This window comes from Elaeis guineensis, chromosome 14 (genome assembly GCF_000442705.2).
Source record: "Elaeis guineensis isolate ETL-2024a chromosome 14, EG11, whole genome shotgun sequence".
NCBI classification, from domain to species: Eukaryota; Viridiplantae; Streptophyta; class Magnoliopsida; order Arecales; family Arecaceae; genus Elaeis; species Elaeis guineensis.
Genome location: NC_026006.2, coordinates 60,421,558 through 60,446,760, shown reverse-complemented (window position 1 = coordinate 60,446,760; position 25,203 = coordinate 60,421,558). Strand labels below are relative to the sequence as shown.

Genomic DNA, 25,203 nt, shown 5'->3' with positions numbered 1-25,203 from the left:
GTCCAGAACCCTGGCTGTAGATGAAGTTCAACAGCATGAACTGAATTAGTATTGATTACTGTAAAGTCTGTGTCACGGTTATAATTGGGGGACGCGGAACAACAAGATGTCTCAAATGAAATCTTAGATCTTCACAAACTCAAATTGGTAGGCCAAACAATCCATAATTGGAATAATCTAAATCTGATAATCCTTCAGAACTTGGTGATATCCATAATTGTTCAGTCTACTCCTGGGCTTGGTTGATATGAAGCTTTGAAATCCAGAAGTTGAGTTGCTCAGCCACACATTCTGAACCTGTTGACCCATAGGAGCTGAACTTCTTCACTGAATTTTCCGCTCCGAGATATTCATAGACATCCTCATCAAAAATAGGATTTATGCTGCGTAGTTGAACAAGAGTAAGATCTGAAAGCTGGCAGTTCCTTGCAATGCACAGAGCAACAGACCTTCCTACTATTTCATGAGAAGTTCTGAAAGGCATCCCCTGCACAACAAAAAAAGGTAAGAAAAACTGGCAAGGTGGAGAAAACAAGAACAAACAAGAAGAGGGAAATCTAGAAACACGAGTCCTTGTGTAGGTAAACTAATAAAATAGAAGGGATGGATCATCACCAAGCTGGCAAACAATAATCTAAGACTCGAGATCCGCAATCTCAGTTCAGTGTACCGTACCGATATGTAGCTGGTTCAGTACAGCAAGGTACATAACCAAGACAGCTTCCACCCCTTTTTCTCAACTTTTTATCGTGGTACTGTCTGAACCAGGCAGTACATACTGGTACGACACATCTTGGTTTTGGTCGGTACCAAGCGGTATGGTACAATTCAGCTCAACATTAGTTGGTCTGCGGTGGTTCAGGGTCTACACCAACTTGAATGGCGTTTTCATGCTGGTTCCACCCAATACAGGTCAGTACATCTCAAATCGAACAGTTGAGGGTGGCACGCAAATATGCTAAGACTTAATGCCAGGCAACTTTTTCACGGCATGAAAATTTGAATTTAAGACTAATTTAAGGAACACATACTAATTTTAGATTCTTGAATTCTAATTAATCAGAAAACGGCTTCTCTCTTAGTTCTATTTGTTTGGCCCAATCTGTAGCCTATATCTTTCATTTTGTAGTTTGTAACTTTCGGTAATTTTTTACTTTGCTCCATAGCTTTCTTTCTTTCTTTCAAATCAAATGGGTGGCTTTGCCTCCCTGTATATCAAATAAAAAAAAAAAACTATTTTCAGGAACTTGAATAAGAAAATTGCAGTTTTCAGGAATTCAAAAGCAAACCTAACAATAATTCTCCAAATTTAGTTTAGAGTTCAGTCCCTTAAGCATAGGAGTACCATTCTGTGAACTTTAGAGAAGCTTAAAAGTGAACGCTGTGCCCTTGTGAATAGCAAGGCAAAAATTAGTTTACCTTCTTCACAAGGTAATCTGCAAGGGTTGTGGCATCAAGATGCCCAGCAGGTAGAGCTCTTTCAATTTTTGCATGGTTGAAGGTAATGTTGCATGCAAATTCAGTTGTTACTTCGAGCATTCCTAGTATAGTTCTAACACTGTCAAATAAAGGTTCCTTGTCTTCCTGCTCAAGAGAAACAATTTTAATCATCAATTATAAACAGCAAATTTAAACAGAAAAGTATTCCAATCTCTTAAGGAAAAGTGCAAGAATAAACCAACTACTACACAGCATACTTGGAGATCACGATTGTAAGCTTGCGGAAGCCCTTTGCACAGGACTAGAAGAGTAACAAGATCTCCCACAACTCTAGCAGACTTTCCACGAACAAGTTCCATTGGATCTGGATTTTTCTTCTGGGGCATAATGCTGCTTCCTGTGGATACTGAGTCGCTCGGGGTCAAGAATCCAAACTCCTCTGATGCCCACAAAACCCATTCTTCACCAAGCCGTGAAAGATGAATTGCAGTGATGGAATTGGCTGATAAAAATTCCAAGACAAAATCACGATCTGATACTGCATCAATGCTACATAAAACAACAATTTCAGTGAGAGGAATAGCCACGGTCAAAGAACTGGAAGGAATGGCATAGAACAATTCAAACCCCTACCTTTTTTTATTTTACATTCACATAAAAAATTGGAAGGAACAGCATAAATCAATTCAAACCCCTGCCCATTTTTATTTTTACCCATTAAAACCTCCTTACTTAAGCACTAATTTCTTTCTGTCTTTTTTTTTGAGCACCTGTTCTAGCTTTTACTCCCAAAACACCTACTTGCAAGGAAATCAACAAGTTTCGATAAAATGACCCCTAGTTTTTTTAAAAAATATTACTAAGGATTTATATTTATTATAAAAAAGAATAAACAAAAAGCTAAGCCAACTGAGTAAATGTTGAACATCAGGGTTAAATGGGTGTCAAACATGATTCTTTTGGAGGCAGTGCTCTGAATCATGTAATTCCTATTTGTTGGTTGGGCAGCAATCTCAGAAACAAATTAAATCAAAGAAGTAATCTAAAGCCAACAACTGTTCGTTTAGTTGGGTGGCACGTCATGCCTTAGGGCTTGCCTTTGAAAGATGTCCAGGGTTCCAAGCCAGGGTATTGCCTGTTTTAAAAGAAAAATCTGAAGCACCAAAAGCATGAGTAGTGAATCCATTGACTTTGACCAGGTATTAGACGCATAGCTACACATAACTTCAATAAAGCAAAACCATGCAAGTATTATTTAACAAAGATAGATCTTAACAACCATGAAAATCCACAATGAACTTCCATATGAAAATGCTAGGCAGTTGAAACTGGAGATCTGCTAGGTGCAATAAAGATGACAGGTGTGGAAATAGGTATCAATGTAACAATTCAGATGAAGGAAAATATACCTGTTCCTCATGGGAGCAGTAAACCCCAAGGCATCTGAAGTCATGAACCTGTTGATGGGAAGGCCAGTACCAGCCAAAGCACAAGCACCAAGGGGGCAGAAGTTCATCCGATCCTTGCAACCAACTAGTCGACCAGCATCACGTTCAAGCTACAGCATATCATCACAGGCAATGTAAATTTATCAATATATTAGTTCTAAGATGCATTGGCATGTCTTTGGATGCAATCAAAATTAATTCAAATATTCATATTATTAGTTCTCATTGATCCAGAAGAAAAAGAAACAGACGCCACATATACAGCTTACTGCAAAGAATTGATGCAGCAAACTAATGGGGGAAGAAATGTGTCAAATAACAGAGCAAAATTATGTTTATTTAAGAAACTAACAAGTAAAGAACAGAAATAATGGTACCATCACTTTTACAGACAACGAATCAACATTAGAGCATGCTCGTACATGTTTCATTATAAGGATACTAGCTCTTTCAAGGATTTAGACCATGTCATTCATTACAGCTCAAAATGTGCTTCACATAGTGCTACCTGAAGATACTCAATTTAAAAGCTGGTCCTAACTTTCTATACTTTTCAAATCACCAACTGGACTCACACCGGTTTGATTGCACATGATTGAGGTGTTGAGTACAGTATGTGGTTGGGCAGCAATTGTTTTAAAAGAAAAAAGGATAGCAGATTTAAGTGCGAGCAAGAAAATTCCTATGCAAGTGATTGTGAGTCTTATCAATGCAAACCTGCCTTTATTCATGTACATGGTTAAAAATCTCTCTGCACTCCAACATGTTAAGTCTAACTTGGTTTTATGTTCATATCAACACAGCTCCACCTCTAAGTTCACAACTACAAACTTGTTTAATATCAACAAAGCCTCCCATCAACTTAATCTTCAGGTGTATTTTGTAATCAATGATTATGCTGAGCAGCAGTTTGATGCAATGAACTACATAATAATTCTGCTCATGCATTTTACTATGCAACTCCTGTTCAGCTCCACATGAACCTTCCCTTAAATAATATCATCCATCTCAACCTTTCACATGGTTCCAAGGACCAGGCAAGTGATGGCATGACCAAGAGATTGTAAAAGCCATAGCACCAACATATTTTCCTTCTTGAGCTTAAGAACGTGATTTTTAATTTTATTTTTTTTATAATATTTGTTTAAGCAGTTGCAAATGTCTTAAATTTTTTACATCTTCTTGTGCTACCATCAAAGAAAACAGAATAAGAAAATACAATATGAAATAGCTTAACCAAGCAAAAAGAGACCATGACTATAGACTTTAGAGATTCTGGAAGTCCAAAAAAGAAGTTTATACAACAATTCTTTTACCTGTTCAACATATGTTAACAGAAGATGTCGCAGCAAAACAGGCTGTGCCCTCTGTAGATGAGTGTATCCAGGAACTATCAGCCCTTCATTTTTTAAAGCTAAACCAACCAGTGCCACCTGAAATTACAAGGACCAACTCAGGCTTAATCAAATATAACTTCTGGCACGATCATGTGGCAGAGAAATCGTAGACAACATGAAAAATACAATCCAAGTACTTGACCATTAAACATCATACATTACAGAAACCAGAATGTTTTCCCATAGGAAATCCTTTTGATTGATTTAAGCATAAAAAAGATAATGGTCTTGGTGGTCTTGGAATTCAGAAATAAGTTCTGAAAATGAAAAAATATTACCAAACTTGGTATGTATACTAATCAGAATTTATACTAAATGTTATAGCATACCAGAAAAAAGGTTGAGTCCACCAAAAAAAGCCAATTGCATGCATTTATTATCAGATATATTCACCAGGTGTGGCTAATGACAGCAGATCTCTTCAAAAATCATCAATGCTATATCACAGGTTTCAAGACAGTCAAAAATAGTGCAACCCCTTATATCAAATTACCACTAGTCCCTTCTAGATTAATGAAATATATTTAAAATACAACGTACAGGAGGGCCACAAACTAGAAAACTTGGGCAATGATGTTATAGTTAGGAAAAGATTTGAAATCCATCCATCCATACATACCTATATACATACATACAAAATCAGCCTCATACCAGCCTGTGCTGATCCCAAACCACAGTATGTATTATATAAGATGTTGATGAGTATGGGACCATACCTCAATCTTTGAATCCTTGGTTTGAGGTTTATAGTTATCGACTAGCATAAGTATTGCAATTTTAAGGAAATGCAATGAAATGAGGAGCACATAACTAATCTGATGATCTAAAATGTACAATCACTATGCTGTCTCACAATTCAATTAAGCTAACTAAATTGCTGCCTTGTGAGCCATCTAATATAACATCCCTATTAAATGAATGTTTTGTTTGTTCTCTGCTTCTAATTTGAAATATCATACATTTTGACAGAAAGAGTTCATCATCTTCTAGAGCACATCTTCTAACATGAAAGATTTAAACATAACTCCACATTATGGTATAACTCTCAGATGATTTGTCTTGAAATCATTTCACTACAACACATTGACAAATTAAGCAAAAAAAAGGAAAAATGATGGCCCCAAAAGAAAGAGATCGCGGAAGTGGTGATTTTTCTACAAAGAGATATTTTGTGGTGATGGCGTTTCTTGGTCTGGGAAGAAAGATAACTCTAGAATATAATATAAAAGTATGAGAACACCCCAGTAGTTTAAAAGAAACCTGAAGTTGTCTAATGTGTGCAAGAATTTTATCAATGGCTTCCCGACACCACAAGCGAAGATCTGTCACAACTTGATCATTTCGACTTCTTGCAGTGTGAAGCTTTTTGGCGGGTTCCCCAATCATGTCTGTGAGTGCTGCCTCTATATTCATGTGCACGTCCTCTCTATCTGTTCTCCAGACAAATTCCCCTGCTTCAATTCTTCTCTCTATCTCATCGAGACCATGCAATATACCGTCTCTATCACTGTCAGTCATTAAACCCTGCATCATTATCAGAATTCAGATAACAGAGCGCACTTCATGGAATTATTATTATATATATATATGTGTGTGTGTGTGTGTATAGTAAATTGCAACTGTATGCTATCCATATAAACAGATTTCTTTTTTCCAAGGGCTTGTTCTTAAACTTACAAACATGTTAAAAAGGGCCTTTACAGAAAAGGTATGAATTCTACTGTTGTTTAGTTTTTCCACACAAAAAGTCTCTATTTGTCTAGTAGATGGTGGTTCTTTAGGATTTGCATAATGTTGCTATAAATCTTGGCCACTCTCTTTCTCCGTAGTTTCTTGGAAAAACTTTTTCACTTGCTCCATGCTCCCCATTTTGCAAAATCCACAAACCAAAAACTAGCCAGAACTATTTCCAACTCCATCATCCTCAATTCAACAAGATAGCAGGAATGCATCGTCTAATTTCCCTCATTTACACAATTCATTACATTCAATGTCTCATTGCCTCAAAAGTATTGCTTAGATTACAACATCCATGTTGGAAATATAACAAACAATCTAAGATGTCGTTCTCATAGAACCTTCCATTTGCTCAGCCACAAACACTTAAAATAATAATAGTAAAATTCCCATCCACTTCTCTCTCCTTAGAAAGCCAATCACCATACTCCTATCATAGATACCCACTACTCTAGTAAGTCTGTCACATCTCCACCAAAGCAAGCTTATACTAACCGTATTAGTTTCAATCACAACATTTTGCAAATCAAACCAAAACACAGTTCCAAACCCCTCATTAACTTTTGTACAAAGACACTGCATCAGGGACATGAAGAGAAAATACATTTGGAGTATAAAATTACTGAGATATATCATCGAACAGCAAGCGATCATACAGTCCTTGATAGAACTCCCCAAGAGGGGAAATAAGATGCATGAATCCAAACTCCAGAGAATCCATTGGGCCTCCGAGAGAAAGAGAAGAACCTGGTGGGCGAGCATGGTGGCGTGGGCCCGGCTGCCCATGATGTCGTGCTTGTAGAGCTCCTTGTCGAAGGAGACCGACTCGCTGAACCGCTCGACGGCGTCGGTGACGCTATCCTCGAAGCGCCCGCCCCAGAGCTTGTTCTCCTTGGGTATATTGGGGTTCTGGTCCTTGTCCAGCTCCCTGGAGGCCATGGCCTCGGACGCGGCCGCGAGCCGCCACCCGCGGCCAGGAAAGAGGTGGCGAGGGGCGTCAGAGAGGGGGAGGCGGCGCGAGGGTTGATTGGGTATGGAAGGAAGGATGGGATGGTGGGAGTGGAAGAGGGATCTCATTATAACAGAGCGTCGGCGAGGGGAAGGAGAGGACGGACAGTGGGGAAACCACCAGCTTCGAAAAGTGAGAGGGTTTCTTCAGCGGGAGACCAGCCTCGCACGTGCCACGTGAATGATTTTTTTTTTTTTTTTTTTCAACTTGGTTATGAATATAACCCAAAAAATTAGGAAAAAAAAAATTCGAAAGGACACCATCAAAACAAGTACATTAATCCGGCTACCATACCTCAAGTGCAACATTACTCGCGACCTAGTCTACGGCGTTGTTTGTCTCACAATAAATATGCCTAATGTGCACGAAGACATATCCCACCAACAAAAAATAGATATGATAAACAGTGAGATGGAGACTACAGCTCTCATCTATCCTTGAATCCAACTGCCCACCATAGTTGAATCTCCCACCCACCACCAGCCGATCAACCCCAAGACGAGGCCTCGCAAAAGAAATACCCTCCAAGATGGCTCACAGCTTTATAGCGGATATAGTAGTCTTAAAGAAATGAACCCCACCAGCAGCTATGTATCTAGAGTCAAGGTCCCTAATGCTAAAACCAGCACCATCACAACCATCAGTTATATTAATGTCAAAATTGACCTTGAGGAAGGCCAAAGATGGCGGCTCCTATGTAATAAAAATCCTATGGAGCATTACAAGAGCAAGAGGGGAGTCCCAGATACCTGGCCTCGTTAAGATTGACCTAAATGATGATGCCTTCAAAATCTCAACAGTCTGGGAGTAGGTCTTCTCCAACACAAACCACACCAACAACCATCTCGTCTCAAGAGACCAGTATTTCAGACCATCCAAATGTGATAAGCAATGTAAACCATCATGATGCCAACAGATCTTGCAGCCTTGGACTCCACAATCCGCCAAAGGGCCTCCAAAAAAGATTGGCCTGACCTCTCCACAAAAGTCACTACCGGAAGGAGGTTGGCTAACTACCACATCTGAGCAGCTCTCATGACAAAAGAATAAGATATGCTCAATTGTCTCATCTTTCAATCTACAATAAAGATAGATAGATGGGATATCCATCCCTCAAGCTCTCAACAAGACCCTAGTAGAAAGCTAACAAAGCTGACTCCATGCAACCTTTCAGATGAACAGACAAACTCTCAAGTGAACTCCCAACCTCTAAATCCAAGCACCATCTAGTCTCCTAACCAGCTCCCCCTATACAGATCATAAAGGCCCTTGGCTGCCACCTTTGATGTGCTGGATGACTGCCAAACCCTAACATCCGGCTCATCAAGTAAAGGAATCAACTAGAATAAGATCCCCATGGCCAAATGGCTGCCAGAAAGTTAGGTCACTACATGCTCATTCCAATTCCTCTCATCCAGTTGGAATAGGTCAAAACCTCAAGATCTCACCCACCTTCGAGCTAATAAAGATAGGCCAGCGAGCAAGCAAAATGTCAACCACCTGTTGATCTTGGACAACATCAATCGTCTGATCGTCACCCACTACCAGATGATCTAAGCTAATACATCAGAGAGATAGGTGCAAATTAATCTCCTTCCATATAAAGGAGCTCCTTCGGCCTCTAACAACAGCTCTCTTTGAAGTCCCCAACCATATCTAGCCCGTTTCATCATGCTCTGTAGACCATCCAGTTGATTTAAAAATCTCACACCATACCTGGCAATCAAAACCTCTCGATGGATAAACAAGGAATAAATACTCACAGACAACATCCGAGCTGAGAAGATGTATATCTCTACTACCGCTGTATAAGCCCATAGAAAATCTCTGAAAAGCTGCTCATGTTTTGAAAGAAAAGATCTCGGCATAATAGTGTGAGATAGCATGTAAGCAAGAATAATGCAATTTTTTGTTGGAGAAGTATTCATGGAAACAAGATGGTTTTGAGAACAACATAGGAAAGATGTGAATTTCTTGAAGATTTCCATGAAAGTCAATTTCATTAGGGTTTTTTCTTTTTTCTTTTTTTTTTTTCTTTCACTTTCTTTTAGTTTTATTGGAATCCTATTAGGGTCCATTTGGTTGGGGTATGTTAGATTACGGGATAATTTCGAGATTCTGAAGAATCATTTATCCAAAAAAATAATTATGGAGAAAATAATTTTTACTATGTTTGGTTAGTGAAAAAATTACTCTAAAAAATGATATTGAAAAAAAATTACTACATTTGGTTGGAGGTAATCCTACATAAAAATTTGACCAAATTTATAAATATGCCCATCAACATAAAATATTTTTTTAATATTAAGATATTATTATCATTTTCAATCAATTTTTATGTAATGGCTATAATCACATAACCCTTTACATAATGTTATCTACATCTTAATTTTCTGCAAAAGCTCTTTATTGAATGAATTTGAGAAGACATTAAAACAAATTTAATGACTATATATATACTTTATTTTTTAAGTCTTATTCTTTTCGATATTTTTATTGTCATCAATGTCTCATTCTACACTACTCTTTATTAAATATATTGAGGATATTTTTGTCAAATATGGATTACTACCACTTGAAAATTTATTAAATACTAACCCTCCATAGTATTTGTTTTACCTTTTCTCTTTGAAAAATAAATATAGGACCCACCAATTTTTTATTTTATTTTTTATTTTTCATATTAAATGTGGTAATCTAACATGAGATTCATTTTCTCATGTCAAATTATCCTCAACCAAACAGATCCTTAAAGTTACAAATGACCTTATAATGTTAAAATCTAAATATGGAAACATATCCACTAACAAAACGAAAATATTTTCACCCATTTCTCTCTTGTTTCCAACCTAATCTGAAAAAAATATTTAATCTAGAGTTATTTTGATACAAAGCCGATGCCTACTTATGTGCTACTTTCTCATCAAATTTATCTGATTTCTGTCTGCAGAAGCTCCCAGAAAGATGGCCCAATACGTAACTTAACTTTTGTTCCATGCTTTGATGTTTGCCAAGATTCATTTTCTTACCCTCTATTTGGTATTAAGGATGGATTGAAGAAAGGATGGATAAAAAAGGATGAATGGATGAGGGAGAGAATGGATAGATCGTCTATCAATACTTTCATATATTTGATGAAAGAATGATGGATGAATGAAATTGATTCCCTCCTCTATTTAATATAGAATGAATGAAAGAAATGATGGATAATATTTATATAATATTTTTATTAGACTACCCTTTAGTAAAAATATTACTATTATCAATTTAAAATACTTATTTATTAAAAAAATAAATAATATATAAACTTATAATCATTATAATCTATAATTATATCAAAATTATATAAATATTTAATTTTAATTTAATTTAATAAATAATTTAATAAATTAATTATTAATGAATTAATTATATATTAATTATATAAATAATCATTTAATTTAAATAATTAAATAATATTATACAAAATAGTTAACCAAAAAATAGTAAATAAAAATAAAGAAATAGAAGATAATTCTAATTATTTAATTATAATTAACAAAATTGTGTACTAAATTAAAATAATTAATAATAAAATTTAATAGTATTTGATTAATAGTATATATAAAAATATATATAAATAATATGAATAAAAATGTGAGAAAATATTATAGTTTTGTCGAAAAAATTTAATGAAGGATAATTTTATCAATATAAAAATACATCCATCAATGCTCCATCCATTCTTCTTTGCATCCTCCCAAATTTTTTAGTTGGCGGGCTGAGATGGATAGACAATTTCTTATTTTTCATCCATCCTCTCGGTAACTTTTTGAACCAAATAGTGGATAAAAGTCATCCATCCTTCCACCCTCATCCATCTATCCTCTGATGATCCCAATCAATTATAGAATATTGCATCAGGACTTCTATCCAGAAGCATCACCAATTGCTTTCTGATGCCCTCATCTCATTATATTGTCAGCCTCTTTATGCACTTCCGTTGTCTATTTCCACATCTTTATCCGCTTGGTTCCATGGTGGGTTTCAATTGCATTATAGAGTTATGCATATGTCTCGCAGCTTCTCTGTCAGCTATAAGGACTTCTTCCTGTTTGTTTTCGCTTCCAGCTTCAGTGTTTAAGTCACTTAGCAGGTTGAGGTTACGGTGGTTAGCTCTATTGTGGACGCATTCCCTACCCCTGCCTTCTCTTTTACGCAGATATCTTTTCATGAAGCTTTGGTTGCCTTTTGGAAAGTACACAGATTCCATATCCAAAGCTTTACATTGCTGCTTATCTTCAACCGCATATGGTCAGACTTTTATTTTCCACAGATTCTTACAAGTTTCGCTTCAATTGTTAGGTCTACTGTGATGTTTTACTCTATATTTTTGTTCTTCAGCACCTTGTTTATGGGTGTATAATTATCTCAGCTCCAGCTTTTGTTTTAGTGTCAGGATGCTGCTTGACCGACAGGTGGTCTGTGTACACTTATACTCTTCTAATGTAGTCTCTTTTTTCACCAAAAAGAAAGAAAAATCTGGAGTTATTTGGAAAAATTGTAGCTAAACAAAATAGAAATAACTTACAAAACAACTGTCTAATAAATATAATTATTTTAAATTTATTTGTTCTAATTTCAAAATAAACTATAGATTTACTGGTGAGAACTACAAATGAACTAGGATATTCACTGATAATTATGATTTATTTTAATAGGAAAGCAAGCATAAGATATTTGGGGCTTGAAATGCAAAAAAGCCAAGCATAAGTCTCGTTTGAGGCTTGAAATAAGATGAGTTATTGGCTTACAAGAACAAACACAAGCTTGGGCTTTACTCAACAATATTCTTATCCAAAACCATTCAGTCAAGCATATTCAAGTTTCAACCTTTCTAGTTAAGTTGAGCTCGAGTCTTAAATACCTATTTTGTTAGGGTTTGAGTGCTCCCTAGTTCAAGATTGAACTAGAGAGCTCTAGTTCTAAATCACAAGCTGTCCATCTATTGTGAATTCGCCCATTAAGCATAAATACTTATCTAGATATCGGATAGACTGGATTAATTAAATCCAATTTTCGTGGTGTTCTCTTCTCTTGTATTTCTTTGTTAAAGAAAATGATGCATGCTTATTGAAAGATGAGAGTGACTATTGTGTCCTCGGATGTATGTTAAAAAATGATTTTGCCTAAATGGGATGAGCTTGATGGACAAACGGATCAGTAAGTGTGTCTGATGTGCTCCAGTTGATCCGTTTGAAATTGAAATATCAAATCTAGATTTAGTTCTTTACAAATTGCACGTATGAGTTACTCCAATTCATCGTTTTGAAGAAATCGTGACATGAAATTTATTTTTATTTATTTATTTATTTATTTTTTGGTGGGGGGAGAGGACCAAGGAGAGGGGCATGTGCCAAATAGAAGAACATAGTGAAGTGTGTGGGCCTATTGAAAAAAAAAAAAAAAAAAAACCAATTTTCATTTGCTTAATTGATAAGCAAATGGATTAAGTTAGATTAAATAGGTTAAATGACTTTAACAGATTTGATGGATTTAAACAGGTCAAGCACATCAGATTAAATAAGATAGAATATATTTTAAATAAGTTAAATAGATCTTAAAAAGATTAAATGGATCGAATTATGATCTAATCCAATCATTAAATGGATCAAAAGTGTAAATTTGAACTTAACCCATTTAATAGATAGATTAACATGGATTGTTTTGTTTATAACTCAAACATATTTATGTCAAATTCAAATATACTTAAAGCAGATCAGGTTGATCCATTTGTAGGTTAAATTGATGGATTAGATCATAAATTGCCACCCTCGTCGGTAGCTGACACCTTTCCAATAATTAAAGAATGTATGCATTTTTTCCCTTTGTAATCCCACTCACTCCAGGCCAAAAGGATAAGTGGGCATCTATGGCGAGATTACTTACTCCTCCTCCGTCTTATACCAATCCCAGATCACCTGGACTCTGCCGACCCGCTCCCGTTTTATCGCCCCTGGTTTTGCTAGAATTAAAATCTCCGCTTTCCCACGGAACAAAGTTCCGAAACCTAACAACGAACTCTTATGGCGAATACCAAACAATTATTCTGATCCGAACCAATTTGCTCCAATTCCCGACCAAGGTTAATCCTCGTCGACACAAATCCTCATCATCACAGGTTGCTGTTTGCTGTCCGTGTTGAGACAAGGGATCCAAACCAGACCATTCGAAACCAGGGCCCTACTATACCAAAACAAATAAAAAATAAAAAACCAGGACCCTAAAGTATAAGCCCACGGAACTCCAAAAACCAGCGGCCTACTATGCACTATTTAAAAGGAACCGAACGATCCAACCCGTCCGATGTCTTGTGTCATCTAAATCTCTGTTTCTATAGTTCTTCTAATTCTTGGTTTGGAATGGGAGGAATGGCTGACGTGGCGACGATGAAGGAGCGGAGGATAGTGGTGGCGGTGGACGAGAGCGATGAGAGCATCTACGCTCTCCGATGGTGCCTCGGCAACCTCCTCCACCACGCCGGAGAGGAAACGACCGTCCGGAATACCCTCATCCTTCTCTACGCTAAGCCTCTGCCTTCGGTGCACTCCCTGTTGGACGGTCCAGGTACGACCCTGACTCAAAGTCGTGCACGTGTTCACCTTGATTTACTAGCTTCTGGTCTATGCCAACTCATGTATCACTTATATTTTCTAGTTATGATAACATCGATTGATGGAAATTTAAAACTATTTTGAAAGTTACACATGTTTTATTGATTTGGTTGATTGTATTTGGATTCCTAGCTAATTTAAGTTTGATGTGGACGTAGCACAACGTGTGAATTATGAATAGCCCTATGGATTTTTCGATTTGTTTTTCATACAATGTGTGAAGTTTTCTATAAGATAAACATTATTTCTAACATGTTCAAATTTTTGAACCAAGTCTGACGTAAAACCGGGCTTGCCCCTGCATGAACACCACCTTGGGCAAGGGCATTGTAATATCCAAGTTTATGTTGTCTTATTTTATTTTTTCTAATTCCTTTTCAGGATATTTGTTTTCTGATGAGGTGATTGCATCCATGGACAAATACAGCAAAGTCCTCGCAGATTCAATAATACAGAGAGCTAAGAATATCTGCCTGGACTATAGCAATGTAAGCTACTTATAACCACTATAGAAGAATATGAGTGTAACCTCAAGTCGCAGGCATAACTTACTTATAGTTTACACAATGGGATCAGATAAAGGTGGAAGCGAAGGTTTCTGCCGGGGACGCCAGAGATGTGATATGTGAGACGGTGCAGAAGCTGGGAGCCGAGCTGTTGGTCATGGGAAGCCATGGCTATGGTTTCATTAAGAGGTGACATATGAACAATTAACAAAAATACACACACACACACATATAGACATTCTCTTCTCTTTTGATTGCTTTTGAGTATTCGTGCTTACGATTTGAGTGTCTTTCAGGACTCTTCTAGGGAGCGTCAGTGATTACTGTGCTCGAAATGCAAAGTGCCCTGTTCTGATTGTGAAGCGGGCGGCAAACTAAAGCTTGTCTACTTTGCTGTATCTGTGCTCATGAAGGCAATGTATCAAAGTATTGGAGACTGGTAGTTTTATAGGGCTAATGTGTTTTGAGTCATCTACTTTAAGAGCAATTATCTTTTCCCATATGTTCACCTCTCTGAATATTAATCACCACTCCCTACTATGCCCTCAGTTCCTCACCTGTATTCGTGGTCACCAGCTCGATTCGTTATTCCCTCCCCACGCTTGACCAGCAACTAAGAGATTGCAGGCAACCATGCACACAGGACAGCAACTGCTATGCGAGGTTCATCTTATTTGCTTACAATTCTCAGATCCTACTTTCTGCTCAACAAGGCCTTCCACAAGTTTACCATATGAATCAAAAAATTAAGTCTAGCCTAGATTATAGATAATCCAAAAGGATCCAGATCTAAATTCTAATTGCACAAAGCATCCTTTAACTAAGATGCTATGGAGTAGACAGACAAGATGCAAATGAACACAAAGATCACATAAATGGCCAAAGAAGTGCCAAGTTAGCTTACCCAACGAAGCAACCAACGAACAAGCCTTTTCGGACAGATGAAAAATGGATGAGCTGCAAGCTAGGAGACCCTTAAACCCAAAAGGGTTCTCGAGGTCTGAAGCAAATGAACCAATTGCTTGGTGTAAGCTCCAAATGGATTTCCGTAGGGCTTTATAAGTTGAAAAACCGCATATACTTGATTGATGTGACCAAAAAAAAGAATGTAGCAACTTGATCCATAATCAGGCCACACTAAATAACCACTAGAGAAAACCAAATGCAAATCTTTTGTTGTAATTTTATGCCAGAACTAAAAAATCAACATCCTGTAGCACAAAATTCTCAGTCTAGCACTTCTTCCATACCTATTGTTTTCGTAGTCTCCTCTACAGTTTTCCAATCTGCATCTAGCCTTGGTAGCTCGTAGCATGTTAACCATACAGATCCTGTTTCTTTGATGAAATAAACCTATAAAATGACTAATTAGTATATGGATCTCAGTTATTTCTTGACAGTTCTAATAAATCAACTTCGTTGAGTATTGCCAGGTACCTATAATGAACATAGGTTCATTCACAATTAAGTGTTACCGTCAATGCCCACCAAAAGCAAGAAAATGCCTGGTCTGCTAGCTGAAGCTATCAGCTTAGGACCATAGCACTTCATCTTCACCTAAAGAAACAATTTATAAAATAGCAAAAAGATATAACCGTCCCCAACAATGGAAAATTCCAAACAAGAACACGCATAGCACTTGAAGTAACAAGCATGCATCAAAGATGCATTAGTAATAATGATTATCACTGGATACATGAGTAAGAATACTTATCACCAAATCTTTTCTAATTGGAGTTTCCAAAGTGATGTTTTGATGTCTTAATTATAGGACTTCATGAAAATATTAAAAAGTTATTGGACCAAATTTTAGATTACTCATCAAACAGAGGTTTTTACTGGTGACAGGACCCCAGACCCAGCAACAGTTGTCATCCAAGAGAACACATATCCAATATTACACAAAAGAATCTCCACATTATATAACCAAACATCTACAAATTATACACATTCAAACAACAAACCTATTGTTGAAAGCATTATTGGAAAATATACCAGCCATACATTATTTTAGATAGCAAACAAAATATTATGAGTAGACAAATATAAATCCATCAGGTTGATGTTCAATATCTGGAACTACATGGAAATGCTGTAAGGCAGTCTATAACATATACAGAAAAAACATTAAGAATAACTCTAATCACACATGCACACACCTAGGCAATGTTCTGTTTGGAAGTTAATGCCAACAAAAATGTCCATGCTCATATTATTTGTCTCATTAAAGCTTTTTCACTGAAACAATGCAATACACTTGTTGACAAGTAAGTAGACCTTCAAAATATGATATCTACCAGCAAATGATCTTCAAAGCAAATAAAAGCAAAACCTTTGAATCTGAGTGTTGATGCATAACTTCTGAAAAAGATTATAGCTTCGCTTCACATGTCATTGCAAAGTGCTAGAAATGAACATTATTCACCAGAGGTCAGCCTGAATTAACCACTATGCATTGAAGGCATGAGAAGATATACTACATGGGTCAATCAGACCTAAGTTCTGTACTACCATCCTTCCCCAAGTAATATGTTATTTGATGAGAGAAATTAGCAAGAACAAGAGTAAATAGTGCCCACATTAAGAAAAAAGCACATAGACGACATGTATAAATAAAACAGGCACGTAAACTTCTGCAGCAAAGCAACCTATATGGCAGCTGTAATTGAAGACCATTTTGTTTGGAATCATAGCCATATTTCCATGGATTTTAGCCAAGGGAAACATTCAAATAACAAAAAGAGAGATGATGGAGCTAAAAACCCAGTATTCCCCAACAGTCAATAGTATTGGCCAGCACAGTTCCCCAGTTTGTTTCCATGAAAGAATCAAAAAGAATGAAAAAACATACCACATAGTCCACGACCACAAGAAATCTCTGAATGTCAGCAGGCATCACTCAAATGATTAAGAAGACTCACAAGTTCTCGGAGATAAACTGAATAAGAATATATGTTGGCAGCCTATAAGATAGCTAGTATATCAAAGCAATGTCCAGATGTGAGATAAAACTTGCACAGGTTATCATCATCCACACCCAAAATGGGTGCAATCTAAGAACCATCGTGAAAGAAAGATGTATATCCCTGACTCAGTGCTCAGTATATGGAGTTAGGGTTGCTTCTTTCATATATTAGTTGCACCCAGAGTCAAAATTAGTTCACCGGAGGAAAAAAGCCACCTTACTTCACCACAATTATAGCATTTTACTTCACATACAAGAAACCATCAAGATAACTTTATATTTGGCACTCAAACTTATCAGATCCATAAAAACATAAACAAAAAGATAATTGGCACAGTGCGAAGATTAAATATGTAACTAAAATGTAGCAAAAAAAAATGGCTGAAACAAGTCAACAGTATCAGCTGCTAGTGCATATCAAGTAGAAATAAAACGTTAGCACACAATTTTCAGAAGACTTCAAGAGTCAATATAGAGGTGCAATTAGAACAAAACTCTAGTTTGCGACAATTCTAAAAGAAACCCCATCCCATATTCCATGCTCTACTCCTCAGCTTCAGAGCCCGACGCTCCGTTCTTCTTGTTGTGCTTCCTCGCGTACCTTTGGTTCCTCAGAAACTTCGGATCCATCTACGAATATATGAAATCAAACAGAGACATAAAATCAAACAAAAAAAAAAACATGGAAATAAGCGTTGATGCAAAAATAATAAAAACTGGGGTGAAAAAACAACTTTTAGATCTATCAAAGAGACAAGAAAAACGCGTAAATAAAGATCCAAGATGGAGAACTAGAAAAAACCAAAATTTGAAATAAAACTAGATTAAAAAAGAGAGGCACAAGAAAGGGCAAAAGAGAAAGAAAGCAATACCCCCTTGGTGGAGGTTTGCCTGTGCCTCCGGGGCTTCTTGATTCCGTTCTTGTGGGCCTTGTAGGACTGGTTGTGAGCCGTGTGGTTCTTCGACTTCGCCATTTCTGAACCCCAAAAAAATCCAATAAAAAGTAAATGCAGGGCAAATTCAAGGGGAAAGACCTGATATTAGAAGCAATAATTTGCAGTCTTGCTGCGTACGAGACCGAAAGAATGGATGGGAGGAGATACCTGAGAACGCCGAAAGAAAGCGGAGCTCTCTCGCGGAACTAGGTCGACTTCGGCTAGGGTTAGGGTTTTGGGAGCGATGGAGATTATTTATCGGTGGCGAGCTTGCTAGTCACGCTAGAGGCACGTGCCAGAGCACCAGCCAAGTATGATTCGACCCATCAATTCATATTCCATCTGCAATAAGCAAATATGAGTTTGGACGAAATAAATTGGGATCATAAATAAATCAAATTATTTAAATTTAATAATTCACTTAGGTTTAGACCCCAAACGATTGATCGGTTTATCCACAAATTAGGTGAGCCATATGTCAAAGTTGGTTGAAGCCATAGATCAACAAAACTATGATACTAGTAGTTCTGAAAGCCAAATTAACCTTTAACCAATATTAGTCTATGGGGTACTTCTCCCGTATGACTTGATTAAAATTAAACTTTGATGATTTTTAGAATGAAAGAAATGCTGGGATGGGCTATATTATGAGAAATCATGAAGGTAATGTGTTTTAAGTCGAGCACAATGATCTCAAACAACCATGGTATCGATGGTAGAATTAGAAGAGGCATAGAGTGCTACAATCACAACGGTTCATCATTTCCAATTCAAAGCAATTTGTTTGAAGAGAGATTCAGTGGTGGTTATTAAGTGGATCTTTAATATTCATAAATGTTTCTCTGGACTAATTGAAGCAGAATTTCTACATCCACTACTCTTGGATATAAAACATTCTTTACTCCTTGGATACTTTTTTTTTTTTTTTTTGCTACTCACTACTATAGAGAAGGAAATCAGTTGACAGATAGATTAGCTAGGTTGATGATTAATGTAGATTTTTTTTTTGTTTCTTTGTTACTTTCTGAAATAAGAACTCTTGGCCATCGATGACTTCGGTTCATTATGGTCATCGAAAACTGGTATCATCAGCCACAATCCACCACCACTGCCATCTTTGATAAGTTTTCCTTCTTCCCCCTGCTTCTTTTCTAGCTAAGGGGTTTCCCATGAAAGATAACTATGAGCGATTGCCCTTTCCCTCTTCTCTTCCCCACCACCAACCGTAGCTGCTCCAGCTGCACCACCATTGCCCGGCCATGCCCGCTTGTGCCACCACCGAACCACCCTCCTCCCCCCCACCCCCTACCCTTTGTTTTCTTTTAAGCCATGGGGAACCCCTATTTAGGCTCCTACGATTGCCACAGGAAAGAGAGAGGAGAGAGAAGAGAAAGAAGAGAGAGAGAGGAGAAGAAAATAATAAAAAAAGAAAAAAAAAGAGAGGGAGAGATCCAACCCATTTGTGAAACTACCTCATTAATCGGATTTTAATTTGATTGGATCTAGATCCATTCAAGACATTTAGACTGGACTCATGATCCGACCTAAGCCATGGCTTGAATTGAGATTCTCTCTCTTTATTCTAAACTTCTCAATTGAAGACTAATAATATTATAAATTATTTTATTAAAGCTTCAATGCCAAAGGAGCATTGGATCTAAAGATCAAGCTGCAAATTGAAGATCATAACTTTTAGATCTGATTGACTGTAAGTTTCTTATTTCTCTAAATTTTTCTTAGTATATATTGTATCTTTTAAACCAAGATTTATAAATAAATATCTATAAAATAATTAAAAATTAAAAAATTATTTATATTATGCATGCTCTCATGAAAATGATTATTCAAAATTATGGATTAAGCATAAGGTGTTTGATATAATTATTGCAAACTATAAAATGGAAATAAATTAATTTTTTATTTTAATATTATATGATATTTGTAAAGGAGATTATGCATATTCACCTTTACATTAATCTTCAAATAAAAAGTGTTATTATTGCTTTTTGGAAATGAGATGTATGGTATTTCAAATTTGAGATTATTATAGAAATAAGAATGGTTATGTTGTGCGAACTTGTAAGAAAAACTCTCCAATTAGACTATAATTCGGATCTAGCTAATGGAACCGATCGTTAGCTATATATTAGAAAATAATTTTTTTTGAATCTAGTCAGTCAAGACTGATTGCTGGTATACACTGATGCGTCATGTATTTATTTTCAGAATTAATCTTTTTGCCCTGTTACCCAGTTAATCGTGGTAATGTGAATCAGAGTTGGTTCCGTTTTGAGCCTAGCCAATAGGATAATCACTTGATACATGCTGATGAATCACATATTTTATATTCAAGGACTAGTCTCTTCTGGATCTTGTCACAGGACTGAATGCGTGGCATAGTCACCAAAGATCGAGAGAAGATTTTATATTTTACTATTATGCATGATATGTTTTAAAAATTAAAACTATGTTAGTATATGTATCTATTACTATTATTTGCTATATTACTATGATGATATGTTTTGAAAATTTAAATTATGCTAATATATGCATCTATTACTATCATTTGCTGCAGTTGAAAAAAAATAATTTCTACTTGATCCTTTAGAGATATTATAAATTTACTGAGCCTGTAAAGCTCACTTTCTTTTTCTATTTTTTTCAGATCCAGAGGAACATATGGACCTTAGAACCATGCAGTGAGGAACATAGAATTTTAGATTCCATTTGTTTAGTTTTGACTTTGAATAAAATTTGATTTTAACTTTCTGTTATTTATCGTTGTTGGGACAATTCAACCGACCTCCAATTCGATTTTAGATCGGCTTCATAAATACAGTATGCCGACTCACAATCAGTTGACCGACCGACAGTCGGTTACTCTCAGCCATCAAGGACTATCATGATAATTTAGTTAATTATTGATCGATAACTATCAGTATATCAGAGTTACCAATCAATGCTCATTCGAATCTTCACGACTATCGACATATAGTCGGCTTATATTTTCACGATCACATAATGCTAGAATGTGCAGAACCCACATGTCTAATCATTATAAACGGATATCAACTACGTGTTACGATCATTAATAGACATAAACAGCCCATTAATTCCATGATTATGACCCAATAATTGGGATAATTATCTTTTAGTGCCATAAAAAGTGGGACCACGTGTTCGACGGTTACATCTGAATCATCTATAAAAAGAAGATAAATAAACAGCATTGGTAAGATAATTCTGAGCTAAGACTCTGCTATTCAAAATTTTTATCTGCTGTTCACCGCTTTCCGCTGACTTAAGCATTGAAGGATCTCCATCGGACATAATTTCGATCAGTATGGACTTCTTTTGCAGGTGTTCTTCTCCGACAACAGACGCAACAAGAGATTGGCCGCAACAGATTGACATGCCAGGAAGGGAGAGATCATGGTAAAAATCAGAGCTCAATACTCAATAGATCTGCGAGGCAGTCTTCCATTGAAAAGATATTCCTCCCCCATCTTCATTGGCAGAGTCCAGCTCTTCACATCCTATGGTTACCACAGTCGCATAAATTGCTGTATTCATGCAGCAAATGAAGGTATTAACAAGGCAATCCAAAGCCTCCAGCAGCTGTAGGGAAGGGAATAATTTTCCTTCAGAATGCTCAGGTTGCATCTAAAAATTTTCTCTAATGTTCTACTTATTTATGGATCAAATTCTTACCTGAATCAAGTGGAACCAGAGATCAAATCCCAAATTATTGATATAAATCTTTGCGGAGGCCTGGATATGCAGATCCTCTACTTCGCATGTACGTCAGACGCTGCAAAAAAATAGGATGAACTCCAATCCAATTGGCTTCGCATACACAATCAATCAAGGAATGAGATGTGATGATATGACACCTCACACCAGCAGATAGGATGCCCAAGAAAGATCCACGTCCAAGGAGAGGAGGCGACAATAAAAGGAGAGATGTAGAAGATAAAGGACCTTTCTCTTCACACGCCTGTCTCTCTCTCTCTTTTTCTCTTCTCTTAATTTGATTTGTTTGCTATTCTATTCTTTTCTTTTCATCCATAGGTAGAAACCTTCTTTATTTATAGATGATTCTCATGACCAATAGAGGAGGACTCTTTATTCAAATCTGATTTGAATTGGTCCAATACTCATGAAAGAAGGACTCCTACATGAGATATAATTGCCATCACTTATGACATCCACTTTGTACCCACTCCCACACCCACTTGGGATGCTCCAAATAAGCACCAAACTAATTTTTGATCATGCTTCATGAGTGGTATTTCCAGTACAAATAGGAATACTTATATCTCATCCAAAATAGGTTCGATTCGAGTTCGATTTGAAGTCGGTTCGAAACAATTTCAAAATATTGTCAATCCTAAACTCTTTAGAACTTTTGTACCAAGTCTAACTTAGATTTTGAACCTATTTAAGTCTAATTAATTCAGATCTAATCTAAAATTAATTAGTACTTAAATCCAATCTTTCATATATTTCATAGATCATAGATAGAAATTATTCATCCCCAAGATTGAATCTGAACCTCATGTGTAGTGCTAGCTAGACATAGTCAACTCTTCAATCCTGTTTGACCTATAACTCAATTCTTAATCAAGTTAGCTTATATGTTCAATCAAGTCAAGTACTTCAGATTGGACATATAAACATAGGTCAATTCCTTCCTACTTTGTTTGATTTGTGTGCGTGACTCCATAGGTTCAAATACTAAACTGCTAGCATAGGAACCAATTCCTGCACTAATCGAGATACCATCTAGCAATGGTTTTCGACGTTCAGATAGATCAAATTATTGCAAAGGAATATTTCAGAACCCATACTCATGGTTACCGCATAATTTATTCTTTTGACCCTGGATGCTCTAGATGATCTCAGATTAACTGTCAACCGAGATTGCTTCATCCACATTGTATTTCAACCTTTCAAATCTATCTCATGGATTATTTGGCCAAGACTTTATTAAATTAAATACAGCGATACGTCAACTCTAATAATCCGAGGGGTCAATCTCATCTTGATCCACACACAGACTTCGCAAGTACTTGACTGTACCCAGTAGCCTTCCGTCACTGCATTAAAACTCCAGATAGTTCGATACTAAAGCATAGTGAGTTGCTTGCAAGTCACTATGATAATCTCAGGTCTGAAGGATATTTATACCCATGTGTTTTGCGAGTAACTCTTGACAGCAGAATACTCAACAGGTGAGTCACTTGTTCATGATGATGTACCCTTACATCTCACCTGTATGCATACCAGTGTCACCACACTCTTTGGTTAAGAGGACAATCAATCCATATGACACACAATGATCTTCACTCATAAACATCATCATCCGTAATGACGTATCATTTGATCGCAAATTTGTTTAAAAATTATACGATAAATTCTTCTTTATCATACACTAGCATAGTTCTAGGGACTTCATCACAATACAAGAGTTCAAGGAAGATGTCACTTTGTGATAAAAAATATCAGAATAACTATTATTAATAATCAATAATTCATATATAAGGATGAACTCAATTGTCATACGATTAATTTTAGAACATAATTTCCAACAGCAGCAACAAATACAATAGCAGCACCAGCAGCCGGTGGCTCATTTAGTGCCATCTAGGCACAACCACCATCCTCCATGACATTCACCTTCCCCATCTCTAGAGCGATGACCGTTTCGACACTCTCACATAGACGGACAACCGCATTCTCGGCACTCCATCGTGCCGTCTATTCTTCGCAGCATTCTCCCTCTCCTTTTCGTGTACATAGATCAGGAAGGAGAAAAGACAATGTACACCATCCACTTCTCGATCTTCAAATTCTTTAGAGGATTCTACCTTTGGATTATCCCGACAATGGTGGCTCGATGACTACGAGCGTAAGTTCAAGGAGATAGATCTCAGCTTGCCCAACTTTAGGTGGAAGGTCGGAAGTCCTCCAATGACTATAACTTCTGTACTGCCCAATCTCTTTCTCGGTACATCCTGAATGAACCGATTCTGTTTTGATTCAAGATGCTGCAGATGGAGCCATACGACAGCTCCACCAATCCAATTGACTATTTGGAGAGCTATAAGGCTCTAATGATATTCAAGGGGCAACTGACGCCTTCTTATGCATCGACTTTTCGACAATTATTCGAAAGGCTACTCGAGCCTAGTATTTCGGATTTCAGTCGGAGAGCATAAACTCCTTCGAGCAGCTCGAGTATTTTTTCATGGCTCACTTCAGCACCAGTCGAAAAGCACCACAGACATCAGACAGTCTTTTTCCATTGAGCAAGGCGAGACAAAGACATTGAGAGATTTTGTGGCTTGCTTCAACATAGCCACACTTGAGGTCAGGGACCTCAATGAAGATATGACCATATCGGCCATGAAGAAGGAGCGAGGAGATCTAGATTCACCTATTCTCTGGACAAGACTCTCTCTCGAATCTATGCTGAACTTTTAGAGTGCGCATACAAGTATATCTGTGTGGAAGATGACGCTTCTGACCAACGCCAAATAGTGAAAAAGATCAGAAAAAGAAGAAGAAAAATAGAGCTTCGATCGAATCAAGTAGGCGACTACCAATAAGCGAGTTTATTTCGATGACGGAGTCCGAAGCTAAATAGCTATGGCAGATATAACTCCTATACTCCTCTTTCTGCTCTCCATGCATAGATCTTGATAGAGATCAAAGGAGAAGAGTATCTTGATACTTTCAATCAATGAAAGCACCATCGAGGAGCCGTGACAGAAAGAAGTACTATCGATTTCATCGTGATCGTGGATATGATATAGAATAGTGCATTCAACTCAGGGATAAAATAGAGGTCCTGATTCAATGAGGCTATCTCAAAAAATTTCAACAAGATCGTCCGACTCAACCTCCCACCGACCAACAGCCTCAGCCACAAGCTGAGGAAATGATCAATAATTGACCAACAGTGAGAGTCATCAATATGATTTCGGGGTGATAGAAGGATCGAGGGGCAACTTCGAAGAAGAGTTAGTAAAGAAATGACAACTGATAATATAATTATTTTTTTGAAAGATGATGTCCGGAGAATACAAACTCTTCATGATGATGCTGTCG

The 25,203-nt window shown here is 36.9% G+C and overlaps 2 protein-coding genes and 1 long non-coding RNA gene across 3 annotated transcripts; 1 reads left to right on the top strand and 2 right to left on the bottom strand.

Annotated features, from left to right (window-relative positions):
- Positions 1-17: 17 nt before the first annotated feature.
- LOC105057393 (argininosuccinate lyase, chloroplastic) lies at positions 18-7,193 on the bottom strand. The gene is made up of 7 exons (XM_010939992.3): positions 6,770-7,193; positions 5,546-5,809; positions 4,205-4,321; positions 2,850-2,998; positions 1,698-1,989; positions 1,420-1,584; positions 18-487 (listed from the first exon to the last, which is right to left on the bottom strand). The coding sequence occupies exons 1-7, from the start codon at positions 7,097-7,099 to the stop codon at positions 227-229; spliced, it is 1,578 nt and encodes a 525-aa protein (XP_010938294.1). The 5' UTR covers positions 7,100-7,193; the 3' UTR covers positions 18-226.
- A 5,547-nt stretch (positions 7,194-12,740) lies between these two features.
- On the top strand, positions 12,741-14,692 carry LOC105057394 (universal stress protein A-like protein). The gene is made up of 4 exons (XM_010939993.4): positions 12,741-13,637; positions 14,066-14,172; positions 14,261-14,379; positions 14,487-14,692. The coding sequence occupies exons 1-4, from the start codon at positions 13,337-13,339 to the stop codon at positions 14,566-14,568; spliced, it is 609 nt and encodes a 202-aa protein (XP_010938295.2). The 5' UTR covers positions 12,741-13,336; the 3' UTR covers positions 14,569-14,692.
- A 2,845-nt stretch (positions 14,693-17,537) lies between these two features.
- Positions 17,538-18,351, bottom strand: LOC105057395 (large ribosomal subunit protein eL29z). The gene is made up of 3 exons (XR_833984.3): positions 18,259-18,351; positions 18,028-18,131; positions 17,538-17,785 (listed from the first exon to the last, which is right to left on the bottom strand). It is a non-coding gene; the product is annotated as a large ribosomal subunit protein eL29z (long non-coding RNA).
- Between the last annotated feature and the right edge of the window lie 6,852 nt (positions 18,352-25,203).

Excerpts from the sequence above, each read along its gene's own strand:
- LOC105057394 (XM_010939993.4), top strand. The coding sequence starts at position 13,337 with ATGCACTATTTAAAAGGAACCGAACGATCCAACCCGTCCGATGTCTTG. Across the intron at positions 14,173-14,260 it reads TCTGCCTGGACTATAGCAAT|ATAAAGGTGGAAGCGAAGGT; the intron begins GTAAGCTACTTA and ends CAATGGGATCAG. Across the intron at positions 14,380-14,486 it reads GGCTATGGTTTCATTAAGAG|GACTCTTCTAGGGAGCGTCA; the intron begins GTGACATATGAA and ends AGTGTCTTTCAG.
- LOC105057393 (XM_010939992.3), bottom strand. The coding sequence starts at position 7,099 with ATGAGATCCCTCTTCCACTCCCACCATCCCATCCTTCCTTCCATACCC. Across the intron at positions 2,999-4,204 it reads TGTTAACATATGTTGAACAG|CTTGAACGTGATGCTGGTCG; the intron begins GTAAAAGAATTG and ends GATATGCTGTAG. Across the intron at positions 1,990-2,849 it reads ACTGCTCCCATGAGGAACAG|CATTGATGCAGTATCAGATC; the intron begins GTATATTTTCCT and ends TGTTTTATGTAG.